The 24,006-nt window shown below is 40.7% G+C and overlaps 1 protein-coding gene across 2 annotated transcripts in view; it reads left to right on the top strand.

Moving 5' to 3' along the window:
• LOC147445977 (uncharacterized) overlaps positions 1-17,726 on the top strand; it is a 51,001-nt gene extending 33,275 nt beyond the window's left edge. Inside the window, exon 7 of one of the 2 annotated variants that reach the window (XM_086525306.1) lies at positions 17,673-17,726. In XM_086525306.1, coding sequence (XP_086381432.1) covers positions 17,673-17,711 — 39 coding nt within the window. In that variant the 3' untranslated portion in view covers positions 17,712-17,726. Of the gene's footprint in view, positions 1-4,117; positions 4,527-17,672 lie in introns of those variants that run through there. The other variant, XM_086525305.1, reaches the window with a different exon arrangement.
• Positions 17,727-24,006: the final 6,280 nt, after the last annotated feature.

Genomic DNA, 24,006 nt, shown 5'->3' on the forward strand with positions numbered 1-24,006 from the left:
TGGATTCGTGTGTGAAAAAAGTGGGAGCCAGTAGCCAACCACGGAGGGGGTTATTCAGAAAAATAGCTGCCAGCAAGGGTTGAATCAACAATATCATGGTCAGTATAGCTGCGCTGACTGTCGAACCTCTCACTTGGTTGTGTCCCAGATTTGGTGCTTAAACTTCTCAACTTTTTGGGGGTGAACAGGTCACATACGTGGACCCCCCCCCCCCCCCCCCCCCCCCCCCAAAAGTGGCCTGCTTAGCCTATGTAAGGTAGCTTCTCTCTTTACAATATTCAACAACATAATTTTTGCTACAAAAAAGATCTTGTGACTCCGTAGTTTCTCTTCCCAAAAAAAACAGTAAATCACCTATACATGCTCCTCTCCTATCCTTTGCAAGGCTTAAGGCTCAAAAAAGTGGTAGTCTTTCAGAATGGGAGATGAATAGGTAGCCAATAAACTATGCTTCAGTAAGTTCATATTCTAGATTGGAAGCTCTAAGCCTTCTCAATCCAAAAAAATAGGTATCCACATGCAAGAATCAATTGCAATCAAGATGATTCATTGGCTAGTTGAATTCCTAAGAGAGAGGACACACACACAATTAAGACATGCATACGGCCAAGTTTCATGAGATTGAATGAATACCCCCCCCCCCCCCCCAAGCTGGCATTCATAAAATTGTGTAGGTTTTCTTATTATACTATGGCGATATATATGCTATAATTCACCTAGTTCACAAATCATTCCAATGGTCATGTTTAGCCCCACTCCACCACCTTTCGTATGACGGTTGATCCCTTTGGGTATGTGTAACAACTTAATCATGAGGGTGGCTTGATTCAGCTAATTCTACTTGCTTTTCACGAATGAGGGCGTTCTATAGTGGACAATGACATGGGACTAGTGGAGTTTATTCTTTCTTAGTCTCAACACCACCCTCAAGGGCTAATCACACATGTATAGTTTTATCATTACACAGGAATTCACTCTTGACCTCATTATCGTAGAGAAACAACACCTCACCCCACCTTTATGAGTGCAAAGGAGGAAAAAGTGCTCTTGGAGGATAGATAATTGTTGCATCACGCTTTGCACGATGTAGAAGGGTCGATGTGCCCTCATTCTGGGCTCACAGTTCTCCCCTATGTCCATCATTTTGACAGCCATAGCTACTGCATACTCTTCGCAGTCAGTGGGACTCTTCAGTCGGCTCCTCCAGGACACCGAAGCAGCGTCGATGTGCCTTTTTTCACACATGGGCACGGTCGTCGGTTCTTTTTGTCGGGATCAGGGTCATATCACATAGCATTATGCACCCTATAGTGGTTCATTCTACATTCATCGTACAAGCCACTTTGATCTTTATATAGCCTACACATTGTCACTCCTCTTTTGTACTTCCTCTGGGTGATAGGCCATTGAGCATCTTTGGAGGTCTCTTCTGTACATAGAATACAACCTCCTTTCTACCAAAAATTTTAAAAAAGATAATTGTAGCTTGCGTCATAAATAGCTCTGCTCTTAACACCATCATCACACATCTCACTTGTGCATCAATTTTGTCAAGCCGCCCTCCCACCCTCCAATACACATGGAGTGCAAAGCTATGGGGATGTCATGATATAGATGGGTTGATGAGGAATCTAAACCCACCCACGTGTGTCCCTGTCACGTGCACATCTAACCTTATGTGCATGTGGACAAGCTCTAACTCCTCTTTCTAGAGTTTAGGATAGCCTAGGAAGTGTTCTAAAAACCTTGTGAGCCTGTAAGCAGGACGTGCATGTCTAGGCACTTAGAGTAGCTGCATACCTTCTGATTGCACAACCCATTAGCATTAGCATCAATACCTAGCACTAAGCATGAGCATTTTTCACCGCATGTGACCATTTTCGGAACTGCGCGTGAACCACCTCTTATAGGCATTTTAATTAATAAGTGACTCTTCAATTTCTCAGATCGTGGGGTTTTATTGGAGGTTGCCCGACATAGTCATTAGTACCTATAAATGCAACCCTTGGGTCACCAGAGCTAGCGAGAGGAGCAGTGAAGGTGCCTCTCAGTACCAACAGTACCAAGCACTTGGTGTACTAGCAGCACCAACGTTTTTGCATAGCCCTTTGGCGTTTGCTTCAGCTATTCAGCGTTTTCAGTAGCATCAGCGTTTTGCTTCATCCTTAGCCGTTCCGCAGCAGTACCTTAGCGGATTGCCCATAGCCTCGTCGCGGTCGCATTCCTCGTCGTGGTCACACCAACGTTATAAGTTTTCAGCCAGCCATACAGTCAGCGTTTTTCAGTTTTCAACCACCATCGTCATCAACAATAGTAGATCAGCCCTTAGCCTTGCCACATTCGTAGTATTCCATCATCATCCATAGCAATTTCAAATTTCAGCACATTAGCCTCATGGTCTCAGTATCTATCCGCAAGCATTGTCGTTGTCATTGTCGTCGTTGTTGTCAAGCATCTCAACATTTGGAACCATTGTACCAGATTTTGTGCAATCTAAAGCAAGTACCTCTCTAGCAATAGAGAGGGGGGACCTTGGAGATTGGTTTGGGACCCCATATGGTGTTGATCTTCTCTTTCTCTCTCTCTCTCTCTCTCTCTCTCTCTCTCTCTCTCTATATATATATATATATATATATATATATATATATCACTTCTCACAGTTTTTCATTCTCTTGTTTTGGTCCATTGCACAATCTCTTAGTAAGTTAAGGGGGCTCTCTCTTTCCTTCAGTACAAGAAACCTTGAGCACACACTGATCACTCATCGTGAGCATACACCATCATTCACCTTCGCTGCACATTAAATTGGTATCAGAGCTCTTTGGCAGTATTCAATATCATCACTCAAGGAAAGAACCACATAATTTTTATTTATTTTGCTTGTTATGATCGCACGTAACCCAAGACCACTTGGGCGTGTCGATCCCTAATGTGTGTTTTTGAAGAGTGGCATGTAACCCAAAAGAGAAGGGCTTCTCTAGCCTCCCTCGTTCCTCTTTGCCACTCATTGAGAGCGGACCTTGCACTTAGCAGCATACCAATCGACGTGAGGTGAGAAAAAGCAAGCTTGGTGTGAGCGCAAGGCCGCAAAGGGGTGCACCCATAGGAAGGAGTTAAGCTTGGGTACTAGAAAAGTCTTTTTAAACGTAGATTGCAAGCCATACCAAGTACAAGTACCCAAGAACCACAAAAACCCAAGTACCCAAGTACTGAATACATGGTCATCACCAGAAGCGGAATGGATACTATGCGTGAAGATGATGAGAGTGGAGTTGGAGGAGAAGAAATCTCTACATCAGGAGGATTGTTCCCCAATCCTCTCCCATCCCCATCTACGCCACCGATTGCACCAAGCCCTATGGAGACTCTGGTCAAGTCGATGATGGAGATGATGCTACAACAAAGGGCTCAGCGCGCCGCCATGGATAGAGACCGTGAAGAACGAGGGTAGCTATGGAGCTTGAGCGTGACCAAGCACGCGAAGCTCAACGCATAGCGGCTGAAGAAAGAAGGGTTACTATGGAACTCGAGTGTGAGCAAGCACGTGAGTCTCTACGCATATCGGCCGAAGAAAAGCGAGCGGCTATGGAGTTAGAGCGAGAGGCGCAGAGGGACCAATGCATGTAGGAGTTGGTCCTACAGGTACTCTACACGAAGAGCGAGCCACTCAAGGAGGTCGGCGAGTCATAACGTAGCACGAATAGAGACGACGACTCCAACAATCCAGTCACTGAGAAGTTGATGTTTAATAAGTATGATGGTAAGATGGATGCTTTTGTGATTCATTTTTGGTTACATCATCTAATGCTTACTTTGTGGTTAACAAGAAAATCAACAACAGTAAAGTTTTGACTGTTGTCATGTACCTAGCGGGTGATGCCATTAATTGATATCAAACTTGGCAAAAGTCACAGTTGGTTGAGCATCTTGAGCATGCCGCAGATGGCGTCTCTCTCTCTCTCTCTCTCTCTCTCTCTCTCTCTCTCTCTCTCTCACACACACACACACACACACACACAGTTGGGACGACTTCTACCTTGATCGATTAAAAGAAGATTGACGAGGCCTTAAACAAAATGGCACTCCTGTTATGTCATTTTCTAACCGCATTTTGCAGATTGGCGGTCAATTGGATAAGTCGGATGAGGATAGCAACGAGGCTTTCTGCAAGTCTTCAACCCTATGGACTACAATGACGTTGTTACAATCACTCTAGCACAAGAAATGAAGCACAACAAAGGTAAGCCGAAGGAGAACAAGTCAAGTATCCCTCAGATCTAGCCGAATGGTAAGAACAACGACAATTCTTCCTCTTCTCAATCTTCTTCTACACCTAGGGCACATCACTCTTCACCTAACAGTGATAGTAAAGGAAAGGCTAAAACTTAGGAACCCCCTAAGTTGATGCCTGATGAAAATCTCCTCAAGGAATAGGAGGAGGTTGGTTAAGTCTTGAAGAACGCACGGAGTATGCAAAGGAAGGAAGATGTTTTGAATGTCACACTAAAGGTCACATAAAAGGAGTTTGTCCTAAGAAAGCACCTAAAGAACTCACAAAAGAACCCACATAATCCACATCGTTTGTTAATGCAATCAGTGAGAACACTAATGTGTCCCAAGTTTCCAATCATCATGCAGATAAGTCTCTCATGCAGTGTTATGGTCATGTGACTAGTCAATGCATTTGATCTTGTTTAATTTTGGTAGTATGCATGATGTGATTAGTGACTCTCTTTTGAAGAGTGCATGTTTAGAAGCTCTTCCAATAGATTCCATTGTGATCTCTGGATTTGCTCCGGGCATGCACTCTTCTTTCATGTATGAATGTCCTAATGTGACAGTTTTGGTTCAAAATGTCTATTTCCGTCGTAAGTTTGTGGTTTTTCCTCTCAAAGAATGTAAGATGATTTTTGACATAAGTGATTTAAGCATTTTGACCACAAGTTAGTTGGAAAGCAAACACATTGTTTCATGGCCGATATAACAAAGAAGTATAGTGAGCATAGGTCTATTAAAAGACCAAGTTATGTGGATCTGTACATGCCTAGAGCATTTCTAGGTCCACTGATATGAAAATGAATATGCCTAGTGCACCCTAAAATATGAAATTTTTGCAAAATCAATGCTTCAAAGTAATCACAACTTGATAGCTCAATTGGCAAGGGGTCTCTCAAGGTTGAATTCTAGTACTGCTTAGTGTATCATTATCAATGCAAGCCTTGAAGGCAATATGATGTGCACGAATGGATATAAAAGTCCTCTTAGGGCTAATAAAAATAAATATTTGCATTAAAAAAATGCTTCATAGTCAAGACAAAGTAACCATATAGCACAATCCACAAAGTTCTTTATACATTGTAAATGATAAGAGCTTTGCAAATTGAACTTCCTCTACTTTGAGTAGAAGTTGCTTGAGGTATTAGCTAAGGATTATTATATATCACATTCGTGTACAATAGGGGGGTTTTGTAAGGCATAAATGATAGAATTTACAAAAGAAGGTCCCATATATAGGGGTCAAAAAGGAAATTTTGGTGCACGCAGGTGACGTCTCTCTAGTGAATTCCTTGGAAGAGAGAGAGAGAGAGAGAGAGAGAGAGAGAGAGAGAGAGAGGGGAGTATTGAATTACATTCTAGTGCACAAGTAGATAAATGAAGATGAGTTCCTGAGACTATTGAACACAAATGCTTTTCTGTTTGGGTGCAATTTGCACATTATGTCCACATAAAATTGCACATGGGATGTGTTTCAAGGAGTGCAAAGTTTGAGTGGTGAATTGATCATCAATGTGAGGTGTACCAAAGTGCAAAGTGTTATAGAAAAGGTTAAGTTTTAACGTATTGTCAAATTCAAAATGTCTAGCTACCCAGTTACTTTACTAAGTGAATTTATACTATGCTTTTGAAAATGTCCACCCGAAGTGTTTAAGAGAGTTCGGGTACCGAAGGAAATTATTGGGAATCTTTATAGATTCCTCTATACTTCTCTCTTTCTCTGTAGCCAATGCATGCAATACTAAGGTTGAACTTTTGACGTCGCTTGTAGCGCTCTACATCTCCGATGCCCACCAACTCGCCTAGAAGACATGCGTAGCTTATCAAAATATCGTGCACATTTGAAAAAAAAGAGAAAATTACCAAAATACCCTTAAAATTGGTGAAAATTCCAAAAATACTCCTTAATTTTCAAAATTCTCAATATGCCCCTCATATTTTACCAAAAATTCCCAAAATGCCTCTCTTTATAGGAAGATTGGTTCTCCTTTTATAGAAGATAACAGAAGTAGGATTTTTGAATCGTATCATGGGCTCTTACGATGAAATCGTTCATCATTTTTAGACACAGATGCCACTATTTGTGAGCTCATTGGTGAATAGACACTTATAGAGTATGCAAAAAATTGGGGCAAATCGATTACAACTTGATACAAGGGCATATTGGGATTTTGAGGGGTATTTTGGCAATTTTCCCTTTAAAAAATAATCTTTTGTCCTGCAGGTTGCACCCCTTCGCTTCGCTACCACTTGCCTCACACATGTGTCTTCTCTTGCACTCTCCTTTGTGGCTGCCCGCCATCTCCGCTCAACCACTTTTCCTTCACCTTTTATTTCGCTTTGTGTCTCCGGAGATGGGATCTCCCTCAGATTCCCTTAAGTAGACACCACTTCCACTATATAGCCACCTACTCTCTCTCTCTCATGCGATAAATTAGATCTTAGACATGACAAGATCAAGTAATACTTCGTGCACACATTCTGGCTCTTTTAAAAATAAAAAGATATTGGCAACTTTCAACTTTTATTACTCGGAGATTCCTCCACTTCCTTGCCTTGCTGGAGGAGCAAAACTCCAAATGTCCCATAGGATTTGAACTCATGAGCATGCATGAGACACTAATCTAGCCAACTTGCACCTGAGCACTTCAACCCTTCAAAAAAATCTTATTTTCCATGTGGTAGTGTCGCTTCCTCCGAAGCGACGTAATCTGCCTTGGCTCATTGGCTCCCATGCATGGTGTTCCACCTTCGCCAGTTGCTTGCCTCGCCATGTGCCACCTTCCTCTCCCTGGTCGTTGTCTCGTCGCCCACCACCTACAAGATTCCTTGGGCCGCCAAGTTATCACAAGAGAATTCCTTTGGACTCTCTTCAATGATTTGTTTTCAAGAATTGTAGGCACATGCTCTTTTAGAAACAAGGTGAAGAGGCATGAAGGCCTGTTAAGTTAAGAGGGGTCGAGGAAGAGTATGTTTAAATAAGTGCCTACAGTCATATGGAATTTTTGTGATGTTTTATTATAAAATTATATTATCTATGTTTAAAAAGTGGCTCCTGGTGGTTCGCCTAAAATAAAATACATTAGTTGAAAGATGCTTTCAAGAGTCCCTCTATTCTCGTCGCCTAGCCCTCACCTCTTGCTCTTGTTGCCAAAACCTTCTCTCGCCTCCGTGCTGGCCTTTCCTACCTCTCGATGCATCCCTGTGAGCTGGCACCTAAGCTTCCTCCACCATTCATGGACTTGCACCTACAGAGCAGTCCCCCCACGTCATCTCCACTATGCCTATGTCAAGGAAGGATGTGTGTGTCTGTGTGTGTGTGTGTGTGTGTGTGAGAGAGAGAGAGAGAGAGAGAGAGAGAGAGAGAGAGAGAGAGAGATTCTATTCCCCTATGCCTTATGAAGTGTCTCTACCTCTGCTTTGCGAAGAGAGAGAGAGAGAGAGAGAGAGAGAGAGAGAGAGAGAGTTATCCCTAACTGGGAGGCATGGCCTTGCTTCCCCGTTCTCACTCCTCTACCTCTAAATCTTCTTCTCGTCATCTCCATTAATGAACCATTTTTTGATTTTCTTCCAACCGGTATCCCCTACACAAATGGTTTATATATTACGAAGGATCCACTTAAATAATAAGGTAAAAGGTACACATTGCACATTAGCATTTTGAGCCAAAGTAAAATAAAAAGACACATAAAAAATTAAACCAAAAAAATATTTTAATGCTTTGGTATTAAAAAAATATAGATTTAATAAGCATAGAAAATAATAGAACAATTTATTTTATTTTTTTAAAATCCTTAAATGAAAGGACCTTTTATCAATACCTCACACAGTGTTTGAAAAATTCTTTTTGCCTAAACGACGAGTTTCCTCCTTATACAGATGCAAACTAGAAATACTAGGAGAAAATTTCAAATTTGTAAGATGTTTGAACTATTTGCTAGTATATTTTATCGAGTTTTTTTCCCTTTACCATCCTTTGTAATCGGCTAAACTTGATTCAACCAACTTAAGGCTAAGCTCAGGCACACTTTTCTCGAACACTGAGGTCCTCATATCATGGGATCAAACTTCTATGAAAATATTGTTTAAGATTTTGTTCTCTAAAGTCTTTTTCAAGCGTGCCAAAAAGTAAATGAAGCTTAGCTTTCTATTCACAAGACATTTGAGGCTCATTAGGGACACTTGTCTTGCAAAGAAATTTGAACGACCTTCTCCCTTTGGGTACTAAGGCCTTAGGAGACCAATAAAAATATATTATTAGTGGCAAGATGCCTTTGAATATTCCTTGCAAGTGTGCCTCACCCTCACTACTTGTTGCCCTCTGCGTCGATCAGCTCTTCATCTGCCATATCGACCAGAGCACCACCAAGCACAAAACTTTTCTCCAACAGTTCTTTTCTCTATCACATCATCCAGAGCACTGCCAAGCATGACACCTTTCTCCAACCATGGCCCCTCCCATGTGGCACCACGAGCAACATCAACAAACCTCCAGTGACAATGGCAATGGCAATGGCGATGGCTTGCGAGAGGAAAAGTTAAAACATTAGCCACCAGCTCATTAGCGTGGGGCGATGGCTTTGCAAGATTTTCGATAGCACATACTCTCTCACCCATGTCAATGTCTTCCGTAAGGCCACCGCCAAATGTGTATATGTGTGTATGTGTGTGTGGGAGAGAGAGAGAGTGTGTATTGCATGCAAAACTAGGTCACCTTACAAAACCAAAATTAAAGAGAGGAGAGAGGGGGAGAATCTACGTAGATTCAAAAGTCATGTGTAAAGCCTTTTTTTTAAATTGGCACGGCCTACTGGGTCTAAAATCAAACAACCCATTAATTAATTGGCAGGATTCCGTTTTCCTCCATATCAAAAAGCTAAGTCTTTCCATTGTCCCTGGTTCTTGCGCGCGGTGTCCCGCACACACCATGATTGCTCACCGGTCGCTGTCATTGGGATTCTGATGCCGTCGTTTGCCCAGCATCGCTTGCGATCTCACTGCCATCGGGACTCTGGTGCCCTCCTTCCCCCACCATCGCGATGGCATGCTTCTTTGGATCCCAAGAGAAGGCATTGCTGCCGTTCCCCAGCAATGCTGCGTTTGCAAACTCTTGCGCCTTCTATGGGACGCTATGCCTGTTGTGGTCTGCAATAGCACACGCGCACCTTCCTTATTCTGCATAAGCAGCCACATAATGGAGGGACTCCACAAGCAACTTACCAGCGGATCTCTTGGCCCAAAACCACTCTGTCTCAGGCTGACCCATCGTCCCTACCTCACATCTCCCTACAATGTCCACGGCTCTTGCCCGCAGACGAGGGTCATCACCTTGCTCATTGCGCCTTCTGCAACATGCTCCCAACTGCGCGATTTCCATGGTTCTGCTCGACGTACACACACAACGATCCACACCAAAAAATCTGCCCGTCTACCTTTCTCTCTCTCCTCCACGTGTTGTGCCCCGCCCTTTTCCCCCTCAAACCATAGAAAGTATCAAATAAGATTCCATCTAAAACACCCGATTTCAAAAATTGAGCGGGCCTCTTTTGAGCTTTGTTTCCTCAACAAAAAAATGCATATAGCATTCGATTCCCTTTCACAAAACTTTTGGCACATGTCAATTTTAAAGTGCTTATGCCTCTAAAGTATTTTGAGGCTTATGGTGTAAAGCATAGATTGGTTTTGCTCATGTTTTTCTTCCAGAGACATATCTTTTGCTATGAAGTGCAATCAAAAGCCATTGTTGCCAATGATGGTTTTTGTATACTATTTGTTTAGAAGAGCTCCAAGAAGAAGCATGCTTGTGCTGGGGTTCGCTGGAGTAGGGGCTGCCTTTCGCTTTGCAGCTTGCGAGGCCCCAGAGCTGGGGGGCTCATAGGGGGTGTTGCGGCAGGGCGAAGCGTTGGTGCTTCTTGTTGGAGGATGCTTTGGGCGAAGCCGGTGGGTAGTGGCAGCTCTGGGGTGGGCTGCCAGGCTGGCCCGCCTCTTCTTCTTGCCTTCTCCCTTGTCGATGACCCGTATTTATTCCATCCCGGGAGTGCTCGCTCTTCCCGCCTCCTCTTGGGGAGGAAGATGGGCACTATATCTACTGTTTTCTGCTCGATTTTGTGCGGTGGAGTGGTGGTCTCTTTTTGGTTCACTTGGCATGTTTGATGCGCTGTTCTGCTGAGGTCGAGGGCAGGGAGTCCGATGGTGGCAACTGGGACCTCTTGGTGGCAACCCCGACCCTTGGTGGCCTTGTGGATCGTGATGGTGATGATAGTCGTGCGACTGGTTTGATCGGCTGGCATTGTGATCGTGGCAGCTGCAGATCGCGTTTTGGCATCCCAATCCTGCCCTTGTGGTGGGGTAGTGGTCTTGGCAGCAGGTGATGGAGATTTTGGGCTCCCCCCTTTTTTGGCATTATCGATTCTTCTCTGGCTGGTCGGTTTGCTCCTGCTTTGTGAATATGGCGGTTGGGGTGAGTTTCGATCCTCATCGTGGAATCCCCCTGGCAGGTGTTCTTTTGTGCTCTTACGACGGTATGCTATTCTGTGATGATTTGTGTATGGGTTTGGGGGCTCCTTGTAAAACCCCGTTTATGTGTTGTTGTCAAGCTTATGGTTGTTGACTTTGATGACATTGTGATGCCATGGCTCATTCTGAGCATGGCTACTCTTGTAATTCTTTTTTCTATGGTTAATATATATATTCTACTCATAAGTGTGAGCACTGGAAAAAATGAAGAAGTATATTTTAGCTCCTAATAGTCATAGATTTACATCATTGTTTTGATTACATATCCTACTATTTATCATGATGGATAGTCTAGTTCAAGAAAGCAGGGGAATGATCATCGCCATTGGAAAGCAAAGGAACTCAAAGGAGTGGAACAGGACCCTAGGGGCCCTAATAACGGATGTGCAAAGGTAAAAGTGTGGGTTCATCTATGGTCATGGGTGGCTCCCCCATCAGCCGATGTATCTATGATCCATTGAAGTGGTCATGGCTCGTCGCGAGAATGGCAAGAATATGTAATTTTTTTGGATCTATTAATATAATCCACTCACCATTGTGAGTTTTCCCAAAAAAGAAAAAAGAAAAAGAATATATAGGCTTTTCTATGAGTGTCTAGGATACAGTCGCTATCCTATGACCAAGTAGAAGTCATGCTTGAGTTTCCTATTGAAATAATAAGCATTTAGTGAGTAAGCTCATGAAAAAGGATGGTTTCTTCATAGGGGCTTGGTTGCTAAGCCCTACCTTGGCATCTTGCATTTTAGAGTCAACATTCCTATTAATCTTCATGGGGCAATACTTTGTGTGAAACTTAATCTAAAAAATGGATTATGCAATAGCTCGTTGGCCACACTCGATGGTGTGGCCTATTATTATTAGTACAACTCTTTTGTTACTTGGTATTAACAGTGCTCAAACAAAACCTAATCCTACCTACCAAATTTAGTGTAAGAACCTTCAATATAGTCAATTTACCTCTAATATTTCTCATGTAGGTTTGCCGAGTTTTTGGAAGTGAGTTTTTTTTTCTCGAGCAGTGCTTAGTAACTTTGCTATCTCTAGGTAATTCTTGAAACCAATGTCATTTTATTATGTCTCATATATAAAAAGACAACAACAAATAGTAGCTCTATCATGTGTACAGAGCCCTTTAATTACTATTGAATCACTTCAGACCCAATCCAAGTAATCAAAACTTGCAAGACCCAATCTAACTTCAATAATCAGATGAATCAAAGTAACCGTCGTTAGCATTGCAGGCTGCATTGATTCAGAGAAATCTAGGTATGTGCAATTAGGTGCAAGGAGTTGCCACTCATAAATCTTCGTTTGTGTGTGCGTACTCTATGTAGATCCTACCCATCGATAGAGATCGTTGTGTATGCTCATCACCCCAACCTCCTAGGAGTCTCCCTATCCTAACCTTTTCATGTAACTCTCTTTGTGTTGGCTCTCCATTCTCTCTACTTGGTGCAACACAAACATATGTCTTTTATGTCACAATTTGCCAACACACCTTGCAAGGCAGAGATCCTCCTACACAATACATATGTCGCTTGAGCCTTGCCCTAGCTAGCATGTTGGCCTTTTACTCCCGATTTAATCTAGTCCAATGGAAGCATTCTCTCTCTCTCTCTCTCTCTCTCTCTCTCTCTCTCTCTCTCTCTCTCTCTCTCTCACACACACACACACACACACACACACACACACACACACACACACACACACACACAAACAAACTCTCTCTCTCTCTCTCTCTCTCTCTCTCTCTCTCTCTCTCAAATACAGTGACAGATTGGAGTTTTTCCTTCACCAAGTTCTTGTTATAGCTATTGATAATTAAAGCATGTTCTTTAATAGCTAGGGATATCCACCTTGGACCTTGAGCAAGTTTTTATCCTAAAAACCTTGTGACCACTTATTATGGAAAAAAACAAAGGGGTTTTCCACGTGGGAACTAATGTTCTTCCTCTCTTGCGGGGAGTTCCATACTTGGCAGCTTCTTACATAACTTGACCCTTGTGGGATCACACCTTAATGGGAGAGTAATAATCCTCAACCCTTTGGACGTGGCACTTATTGCTGTCTTAACCTCAACCTATTTTTTCAAGATGCATTCATAACCTTTCTGTCTCCTCTCCCTCCCTTTCTCTTCCCCTTTCGCATGTACCTTGCCTAACGAATACAAATTCCTTGCTCTGTTGAGCAGGGAACCTACCTTCCCCTCTCTCGCATCTGCTCTTGAGTAGCCCATGGCGGCCGCATGGGGGGTGTACTGCTGCCTGGAAACTTGCACTTATTGAGTGATTGGATCTTGGGGATTCGCCTCCCTGTATACTCATGGGGCTTCAACCATCTGACTCTACTATAAAAAGAGGTGTTTGCTTTGCCCCTCACTTAGCCTTGTTTGCATTGGTGTGTGTATGTGAAAGAGACGAGAGTGTGCGTTGCTCCTTGCTGTGCATTATGGAATTGGTGGAGCAACCATCTCAGGTTAGTCATTATCTGGTTTTGGTTCACAGCTTTTACTGGTGTTTTTTAACTACTCCCTGCCTATACTTGAGATTTTCTTGTTGTCATACTGACAATATTGTGTAATAAGATGATGATCACTGCCTTCTGGTGTTTTCTTGGCATGCTATCTGATGTAAATTGTATATCTGACAATGGTTTTTTTGGGGTAGAAAGAGGGGGGGGGGGGGGGGGGGGGGGATTCCACCATGCCCACATTCTCAATAACGTAGTGATTAATTAAGTTGAATAGTCCTTACTTTGTACTACTTGGCCGGGGGGTCACAAATTGTAAGCTCTCCATACTGAAAACCATTGCATGACCGGCTTGATACATGGCATAATGGTGACGCTACACTTGGCTACGTAATCTGTGTATTCATTACTTAGTGGATTGTTTTACCGCACTCAACACAAAATTTATAAGTTTTTTATAACCTAGCTTCAACCTGTTATGGCTAGTAGCAAAAACGATATTTGTATGTGTCTCAGCTTGATATGGTCGGCCATAATACTCACATACTCTATTTGGAAGGTTCTTTTTTCATGCGGTTTTCTTCACAAACTAGGAACTTGGCATTTGGTGTGGTCGCCTGCCCTAAATGCATACTAAAGGTACTCGCACATGGTTTTTGAAAAATCCCACAAATGTCGAGTTTCTGACTTGAATTGGTATGTTGTAGGATTTTTTTATGTAGAAAAGAGGGGATGGCATCTCGTCTATTTGTGTATCCTCACTTATTTGGCTAAGAGGGCGTGAGATTGATTGAGCAATATGTTGCTCCATCTCTGGCTTGGGCTTTTCAAGTTATACTTAAAATTGAAGCATTTAAAATGTCGTAGTGGCTAAGAGAATTTCTCTTAATGATGTATTTTCTTTTGGCATTAAGACTAGGAAGCGGGTGTTGGCTTTTTAGTACATTGGATAGGGTTTCCATTTACTCTGAATAAATCTCTGAACGACTTTGTAAGTAGCCAGTGGGGCAAGAAGTTGTATTATCTCTATACGGACGGACCACAAAAAACAACAGTAAGCTGCATGGCACCAATGGTTTGAGTACTTACCATTTTTATAGAAAGGGGGGTGACTTAGGACACTTGGATCAGAAGGGATAGTGGCCTTCTGATCAGAATTTTAAATTATTTAAATAACTATTTAAAGGATCTTAAAATTGGGGTATATAAACCTTATTTATGACCTACAACAAAATCACTTGTATTACAAAAGAGTGATGACCTTTGTGATTGCAAGAAAAAAAAAGGAATGTAAAAAGGAACAAAAAACATATAAAGCTAAAAATACTTGGGATAGTAGGTTTTATGGTAAAAAAGTTGTAAGATGGACATGAATAACAACTGATAAAGTGCTTTGACACCTGTAAAACACATTCAAGGTTAACATATATGTTGTCTTGTTTGAATAGATGCAGGTGATGACTCTTTCTTTTCTTGGAATTTTTTGGCATAGCTGTTGTCCGTTATAGAATGAGTCGTACTAACTACCCCTTGAACAAAAACACTCATTCTTATATCTATGTAGAAAAATTATTCAAAGACTGAGTTGTTTTTGTGCTTTCCCTTGTCACTTGTCTAAGGTGAGCTGTCTTTTGAATTGTTTTGTTCTTTTGTGTATACGTATAAATTTAAAACAGCAACACACACATCCTACACACAAGGTTCTTCCAGTTTTTTGGTGAATAGAGACATTGGCTTTAGAGATTGTCAAGCTAGGGCTAGGTTGGACCCACTGTCGATAATTCTTGGCTAGGTTGGCTAGTGTTAGGTGGTCCCTCCTTAACTATAGTTCTGGATTCTTGCTCACGGCTATAGTATGTTCCTGCAAGTTTTTGGACCCTAAAGTCTCGTGTGAGTCCAATATCATGTGGTTTGACCATGCCATTTGGTTTATTCTCAATCACTTAGAACAAATCTTCCTTGAGAAACCTATTGACTTTTATCTATCCCTCATTTTCTCTTGGTTGTGTGGACAAGCCAAACCATTGGTCATTACCCAAATTGCTTTTAATACCTTCTGCAACCTAATGCTTGATATTCTTAAGGAACTCAAATCAGAAGAACCTGTCACTTATCTTACCACTTATGCCAACTACAAGGGTGTCAAAATTATTACTAGATTGCTCAAGACTTGCATCGAAGATGAGGATTCTCCCTTGCTTAAAAGACCTAACGTCTTTTATGTCACAATTTTTCAACACACCTTGCAAGGCATAGATCCTCCTATACAATACATATGTCGCTTGCCCTAGCTAGCATGTTGACCTTTGTGACTACCGATTTAACCTAGTTCAATGGAAGCATTATCTCTCTCTCTCTCTCTCTGTGTGTATGTCTGTCTCTCTCTCTCTTTCTCTCTCTCTCTCTCTCTCTCTCTCTCACACACACACACACACACACACACACACACACACACACACACACACACACACACACACACACACACACACACACACACACACACACACACACACACACACACACACACGTGTACTTCTATTTAGTCATAATTGGTTGAACCTAGGCCCTCACACTCTCTCCCTCAAATACAGTGAGACAGCTTGGGGTTTTTCCTTCACCAAGTTCGTGTTATAGCTATTGATAATTAAAGCATGTTTTTTAATAACTAGGGAAAACTTGGACCTTGAGCAAGTTTTTATCCTGAAAGCCTTGTGACCACTTAATATGGAAAAAACTCATGGGAACTAATGTTCCTCTCTCTTCCGAGGAGTTCCATACTTGGCAGCTTCTTACATAACTTGACCCTTGTGGGATCACACCCTTAGTAGGAGCGTCATAATCCTCAACCATTTGGACGTGGAACTTATTGTTGTCTTAACCTCAGCCTATTTTTTCAAGATGCATTCATAACCTTTCTATCTCCTCTCCCTCCCTCTCTCTTCCCCTGTCACATGTACCTTGCCTAATGAATACAAATCCCTTGCTCTGTTGAGCAGGGAACCTACCTTCCCCTCTCTTTTTACTGGTTTTTCTTGCTGTCGCCATATTGACATTATTGTGTAAGATGATGATCACTGCCTTCTGGTGTTTTCTTGGCATACTATCTGATGTAAATTGTGTATTTGACAATGGTTTTTTTTGGGTTAAAAAATTGGGGGGGGGGGGGGGGGGGGGGGATGCCACCACGCCCACATTCTTAATAACATAGTGATTAATTAAGCTGAATAGGCCTTAATTTGTACTACTCGCTCGGGGGGTCACAACTTGTAAGCTCTACATACTAAAAACCGCCGCATGATCGGCTTGATACATGGCATAATGGTGACACTACACTTGGCTAGGTAATCTGTGTATTCATTGCTTAGTGGATTTTTTTACCGTGCTCAGCACAAAATCTACAGGTTTTTTTATAACCTAGGTTCAACCTGTTATGGCTAGTAGCAAAAACGATATTTGTATGTGTCTTTGCTCTAATGGTCGACCATAATACGCACATACTCTATTTGAAAGGTTCTTTTTGGCTTTGTATACCTGCTGTTCTCTTCACAAACTAGGAACTTAGCATTTGGTGTGGTCGCCTGCCCTAAATGCATACTAAAGGTATTCGTACATGGTTTTCAAAAAATCTCATGGATGTCGAGTTTTTGACTTGAATTGGTCTGTTGTAGGATTTTGTAATGTAAAAAAGAGGGGATGGCATCTCGTCTATTTGTGTATCCTCAGTTATTTGGCTAAGAGGGCACATGATTGATTGAGCAATATGTGGCTCCATCTCCAGCTTGGGTTTTTCAAGTTGTACTGATAATTGAAGCATTTGATATGTGCTAGTGGCTTACACAATGTCTCTTAAAGATGTATTTTCTTTTGGCATTAAGACTAGGAAGCAGGTGTTGGCTTTTTAGTACATTGGACAGGGTTTCCATTTACTTTGAATAAATCTCAGAACGGCTTGGTAAGTAGTCAGTGGGCCAGGAAGTTGTATTATCTCTATACGGACGAACCACAAAAAAAACAATAGGCATGGCACCAATGGTTTGAGTACTTACATTTTTCTTAAAAAAGGGGGGTGGCTTATGACACTTGGATCAGAAGAGGTAGTGGCCTTCTGATCAAAATTTTAAATTATTTAAATAAATATTTAAAGGCTCTAAAGATTGGGTATATAAACCATATTTATAACCTACAATAAACTAATGTGTATTACAAAGGATTGATGACCTTTCTGATTGCAAAGAAAAAAAAGGAGTGTAAAAAGAAACAAAAAATATATAAAGCTAAAAATACTTGGGACAATAGGTTTTTATGTTAGAAAATTTGTAAGATGGACATGGATATTAACTAATAAAGTGCTTTGACACCTGTAAAACACATTCAAGGCTAACATATCTGTTGTCTTGTTTGAATGGATGCAGGTGAGGATTCTTTCTTTTCTTGGATCTTTTTTGGCATAGCCGTTGTCCATTACTATGTGCTTGACTCTTGTCACATTATAGAATGATTTGTACTAACTACCCCTTGAAAAAAAACACTCGAATGGGACCTCATTCTTATATCTATGTAGAAAAATAATTCAAAGACTGAGTTGTTTTTGTGCTTACCCTTGTCACTTGTCTAAAGTGAGTTGTCTTTTAAACTATTTTATTCTTTTGTGTATATGTATAAATTTAAAACAACAACACGCACGTCCTACATACAAGGTTCTTCCAATTTTTTGGGTGAACAGAGACGTTGGCTTTAGAGATTGTCAAACTAGGGCTAGGTCGGACCCACTGTCTATAATTCTTGGATAGGTTGGCTGGTGTTAGGGGGTCCCTCCTTAACTATAGTTTTGGATTCATGCTCATGACTATATTATGTGCCTACAAGTTTTTGGACACTAAAGCCTCGTGTTGATCCAGTATCATGTGGTTTGACCATGCCGTTTGGTTTATTCTCAATCACTTAAAACAACTTTTCCTTGAGAAACCTGTTGATTTTCATCTATCCCTCATTTTCTTTTGATTGGGTGGACAAGACAAACCATTGGTCGGTGCCCAAATTACTTTTAATACCTTTTGTGGTCTAATTCTCGACGTTCTTAAGGAACTCAAATAAGAAGAACCCGTCACTTACCTTACTACTTATGCCAACAACAAGGGAGTCAAAATTATTACTAGACTGCTCAAGCCTTGCATTGAAGATGAGGATTTTCCCTTTCTTAAAAGACCTAACTCTGTAACCACTAGCAATAGCTGTTTCACTTCCTTTCTAACACCTGTCACTTCTTCTAGCTTCAATAAAGGAAAATCTTGTAGCTTTACTAGAGGGAGAGGCATAAACCACCCATCCGACACCTCCTTGACATGTCACCTTTGTACCATGTCAATGATTTTTGGCTTTTGTGGAAGGACGCATCTATCTAAAAAGACTTCTATGACAAAGATTATCTATATACACTCTTTGTACCAGAATGATCTCTTGGATTGGTTTTCACCTAAGTCGTATCTTTTGTGAGTGTTTCGACTTATTTTTTGGTAACTATGTAATGTTAGATAAGGTCTTAATTGGCTGGACATATCATCAGTCTGTCAAAAGTCTAGCCTACATCAATGACTTTTTGGGCCACAATACTGTCCCTGATTGTTCTTGTGAAAGGTTTGATGCTTTTTGTAAAGACTTTGGTGATCGAGGCAGGCATGTTTGTACTTGTGATCTTAAGTTGATTGTGATCCTACTGTCCAAGCTGTTTGACTAAACTAGTCAATACTCTCCAACTGGACAAGACAATCCTATTGGACTTAACCAAATTAGTGCAACAATGTTTAAAAAAAAAACAAAAAGTAACCCTTTTGCCACATAAATGGTTATCTACTGATAGCACTTGGGTCACACCCAACCTAAGCCTGGCAATTCCAAAACTCACACAAAGTTGATTTATTGTTGGCCTTGATAAAGCCCCTAATTGCCCTACTTTTATTTTCAAAAATCATGCATGGAAAGGTGCTCACTTACGACTATCTAGGGGGGGGGGGGGGGGGGGGAGTTTACTTAACTTATCTCCTATTGAAGTTACCAATGCTATAACAAAACATTGCAGTAATCTTGGGTATTCCCTTGAGTCAGCCAAATTACCTGTATTATTTCTGATATACAAACATCACAAACACAGGTTTTGATGGGTATTTGATGCCTCCAATGGTATCTTTACTAATATTACTAAACAGGATATTACTTTATGCCTTGACCTTGTATTGATCAAATTTGAATTTGTCTGTGCATCAAAACAAAAGCTATGTTTGGACTTTCTCAAAATCCATTACAATTTCTTTTGGCTGATCAAAAACTTCACAGAGGTTATTCTTAACCTCCGTAGTACAATCTTTCATCTTTTCTCTGCTGACATTACACAATGTTACAAAAACATTCCTCTTAATGGAAATACAAGACCGAAAGATGTTTTGAGAAAAATAACAAAGATTGCATTTAGCCACGCTCGGCTAAGAGGACTTTCCCACATTTCTCTCACCAATAAACCTAGATGGATTAAGAAATCTAACCTATCTCATGCCTCCCACTTTGATTAATAACATCATTTTATGGCTTTTTGATAATTGTTATGTACACTTTGGTAGCCATTGCTATAACCAAAGCCTTAGGATATCAATGGGATTTTCTTGCTCACCCCTTATGTGCAACTTATACATAGCCTTTTTTGAACATAAATGGTTCCTTGAGACCATGAAGAATAAAGATACCAATCATAAAATTTCTCTGTTTAATCATGTCTATAGATACATGGATGATGTCCTTAGCCTCAACAACAAAACCTTCTTTGACGAGATCAGCTTGATATACCTAGACTGCCTTAAGATCGAGCCAAACTAATGGTAATGGTTTTACTACGTCTTCAAGTTTTTTTTCCGACTCTATACAATACCTTAACTTCTCAATTTTGCTACACAGCCCCAATAATGGTAACTTTGACTTCTGTTTCATCTGGAAAAGGGACAATCTTAAAATCTCTTCTATAGATTTTTTTCAAAAAGAAGACTAATTGACCTCTTAAAGAGCCACTAAAACATGTATTAGTCTAATTTACATGATCTTATATTCTTCTTCTAACTGCTTCTCGGCTTGTGAAGACATCAACCATCTCATTTACAAATTTTGCCTCAATGGATTCAAGAGAAACGATCTAATTAATACTATCACTATGGCTATTTCATTAAACAAATGTTCTGGCTTGAGACTTGACTCCAACAATCTCATTTCTTTAATTAGGCAATAGGTCCATACACAATGGGCCTACTGCCTACCCATTGTGTATGGCGCCTAGGACATGGTGGGTCTCACTCTCTCTCTCTCTCTCTCTCTCTCACACACACACACACACACACACACACACACACACACACACACACACACACACACACACACACACACACACACACACACACACACACACACACACACACACACACACACACACACAGATACTGCTACGTAGCCATAATTGATTGAAACTAGGGCCTCACACTCTCTCGCTCAAATACACTGACAGCTTGGGGTTTTTCCTTCACTAAGTTCTTGTTATAGATATTGATAGTTAAAGCATGTTTTTAATAACTAGGGAGACCTTGGACCTTGATCAAATTTTTATCCTAAAAACCTTGTGACCAGTTAATATGAAAAAAAAAGAAGGGGTTTTTCCCGTGGGAACTAATGTTCCTCTCTCTTTCAGGGGGTTCCATACTTGGCAACTTCTTACATAACTAGACCCTTGTGGGATCACACTCTTAATGGGAGTGTAATAATCCTCAACCCTTTGGACGTGGCACTTATTACTGTCTTAACCTCAGCCTATTTTTGAGATGCATTCATAACCTTTCTATCTCCTCTCCTTCCCTCTCTCTTCCCCTGTCACATGTACCTTTCCTAATGCATACAGACTCCCTGCTTTGCTGAGCATTTGACTACCCTTCCCCTCTCTCTCATCTGCTATTGAGTAACCCATGGCGACGCATGGGGCCTACCGAGTGATCGGATCTTGGGGATTCGCCACCTTGTATACTCACGGGGCTTCAACCATATGACTCTGCTATAAAAAGAGGTGAGGGGTGCTTTGGACCCTCACTTAGCCTAGTTTGCGTTGGTGTGTGTATGTGAAAGAGAGGAGAGTGTGCATTGCTACTTGCTATGGATTCTGGAATTGGTGGAGCAACCATCTCAGCTTGGTGATTATCTGGTTTTGGTTCGCATCTTTTACTGCTTTTTTTACTGCACCCTGCATATACTTGAGTTTTTTCTTGCTATCGGCATACTAACATTATTGTGTAATAAGTTGATGCTCATTGCCTTCTGGTGTTTTCTTGGCATGCTATCTAACGTAAATTGTATTTTGACGATGGTTTTTCTTTGGGGTAAAAAAATGGGGTGATGGCACCGCTCCCACATTCTCAATAATGTAGTGATTAATTAAGTTGAATAGGCATTACTCTGTACTACCCGTCCAGGGGGTCACAACTTGTAAGATCTGCATACTGAAAATCACCGCATGACTGGCTTGATACATCGCATAATGGTGATGCTACACCTAGCTGCATAATCTGTGTATTCATTGCTTAGTGGATTTTTTTACCGTGCTCATAAAAAAATCTACAGGTTTGTTTATAACCTAGCTAGGTTCAACCTATTATGGCTAGTAGCAAAAACGATATTTGGATATTTGTATGTGTGTCTGCATGGTATGGTCGGCCATAATACGCACATACTCTATTAGAAAGGTTCTTTTTGGCTTTGTATACGTGCGATTCTGTTCACAAACTAGGAACTTGGAATTTGGTGTGGTCGCCTGCCCTAAATGCATACTAAAGGTATTCATATATAGTTTCTGAAATATCTCACGAATGTCAAGTTTTTGACTTGACATTGAAGTGGTCTGTCGTAGGATTTTTTTAATGTAAAAAAGAGGGGATGTAATCTCGTCTATTTGGGTATCCTCGAATATTTGGCTAAGAGTGCCTGAGATTAATTGAACATTATGTGGCTCCATCTCCGGCTTGGGTTTTTCAAGTTATAATTAAAATTGAAGCATTTAAGATGTGATAATGGCTTAGACAATGTCTCTTAATGATGCATTTTCTTTTGGCATTAAGACTAGGAAGCGGGTATTGGTTTGCACCAATGGTTTGATTAGTTAATTTTTTTTCAAAAAAAAGGCGGGTGGCTTATGACACTTGGATAAGAAGGGGTAGTGGCCTTTTGATTATAATTTCAAATTATTTAAATAACTTTTGAAAGGCTCTTAAAATTGGGGTATGTAAACCTTATTTATGACCTACAACAAAACTCACTTGGATTACAAAGGAGTGATAACCTTTGTGATTCCAAGCAAAAAAAAAGGAATCTAAAAAGAAACAAAAAACATATAAAGCTAAAAATACTTGGGACAATAGGTTTTATGTTAAAAAAACTATAAAATGGATATGGATAACAACTGATAAAGTCCATTGACACCTATAAAACGCATTCAAAGCTAATATATCTATTGTCTTGTTTGAATGGATGCAGGTGAGAACACTTATCTTTATTGGGAATTTTTTTTGCATAGCTAATGTCTTTACTAATGTACCTGACTCTTGCCACATTATAGAATGATTTGTACTAACTACCCCTTGAACAAAAATACTGGAATGGGACCTCATTTTTATATCTAATTAAAAAATTGAGTTGTTTTTGTGCTTCCGCTTGTCACTTGTCTAAAGCCAACCGTCTTTTAAACTAATTTGTTCTTTTGTGTATATGTATTAATTTAAAACAACAACACATGTTATGTATGTATTTCTTAATTTTTGCATGCTATCCTTACATATGGGCCATGCTAATCTTCTTATGTATTCTTCCTATTTATGAAATGCCCATGAAGTCTCTCTCTCTCTCTCTCTCTCTCTCTCTCTCTCACACACACACACACACACACACACACACCAAAACACCAAACATATCTTGATTTATGTGCGTCATCCTCTCTCATAGTGTGCAAATGAGGGGCAATCCTTCAACTTTTTGCTTAAAAAGAGCATGGTCCCACCCCTAATTTGGTTGCTAGCAAAACATTTTCATCTTATAGCAAACGAGTTCCCAACCCCCCAATAAATCGTTCATTCTGAATGCCTCAGCTACAATTGGTGAGTAAGGAGTTCACTGACAATGAGCAGCTTGCATGGGCCTAATTTGAGATTTTGGTGATCTTTTACATGGCCTTGTCGAAAATTCTAGTTTTCTCTCTAGAAAACTTTGATAAAAGGTGCCTTCATTTTTTTGAGTACGTCCAAAAGGACAATTACCTCTTATGAAAAGTGAATTTGTGGAGTTTTAAATTTCAAAAAAAGTAGTGATGTTAGAATGCAATCATAGAATTTTCATTTGGAGGTGTAATTTGACAATTCTGACACAAGCAGTGCGTCCAAAGCCAAAAAACCTAGGAAATGGATGTCTACTTGCCTCACCCAAAAGCCCTCTACGCGCTAGAGGAGAAAGCCCCATTTTTTGGCCTTTTTAATCCACCATGCATTCTGAAAAAGTGCTTCTATATATTGGATGACTAGGTGGCAATTTTAGCCTTTTTTCTTATTTTTGCTTATATTTTTAATGCAACGTACCGTTTCTAGTGACTGGGCCCACTTGTTTTTCTCTCTTGCAAATGGCCGTCTAAATGATCTCTAAAATATTCTAATGTCTGCAAAGGTTGCTGCGGTTTTTTGCCAT

Source organism: Adiantum capillus-veneris, chromosome 12 (genome assembly GCF_014529385.1).
Source record: "Adiantum capillus-veneris isolate H3 chromosome 12, ASM1452938v2, whole genome shotgun sequence".
Taxonomy (NCBI): Eukaryota; Viridiplantae; Streptophyta; class Polypodiopsida; order Polypodiales; family Pteridaceae; genus Adiantum; species Adiantum capillus-veneris.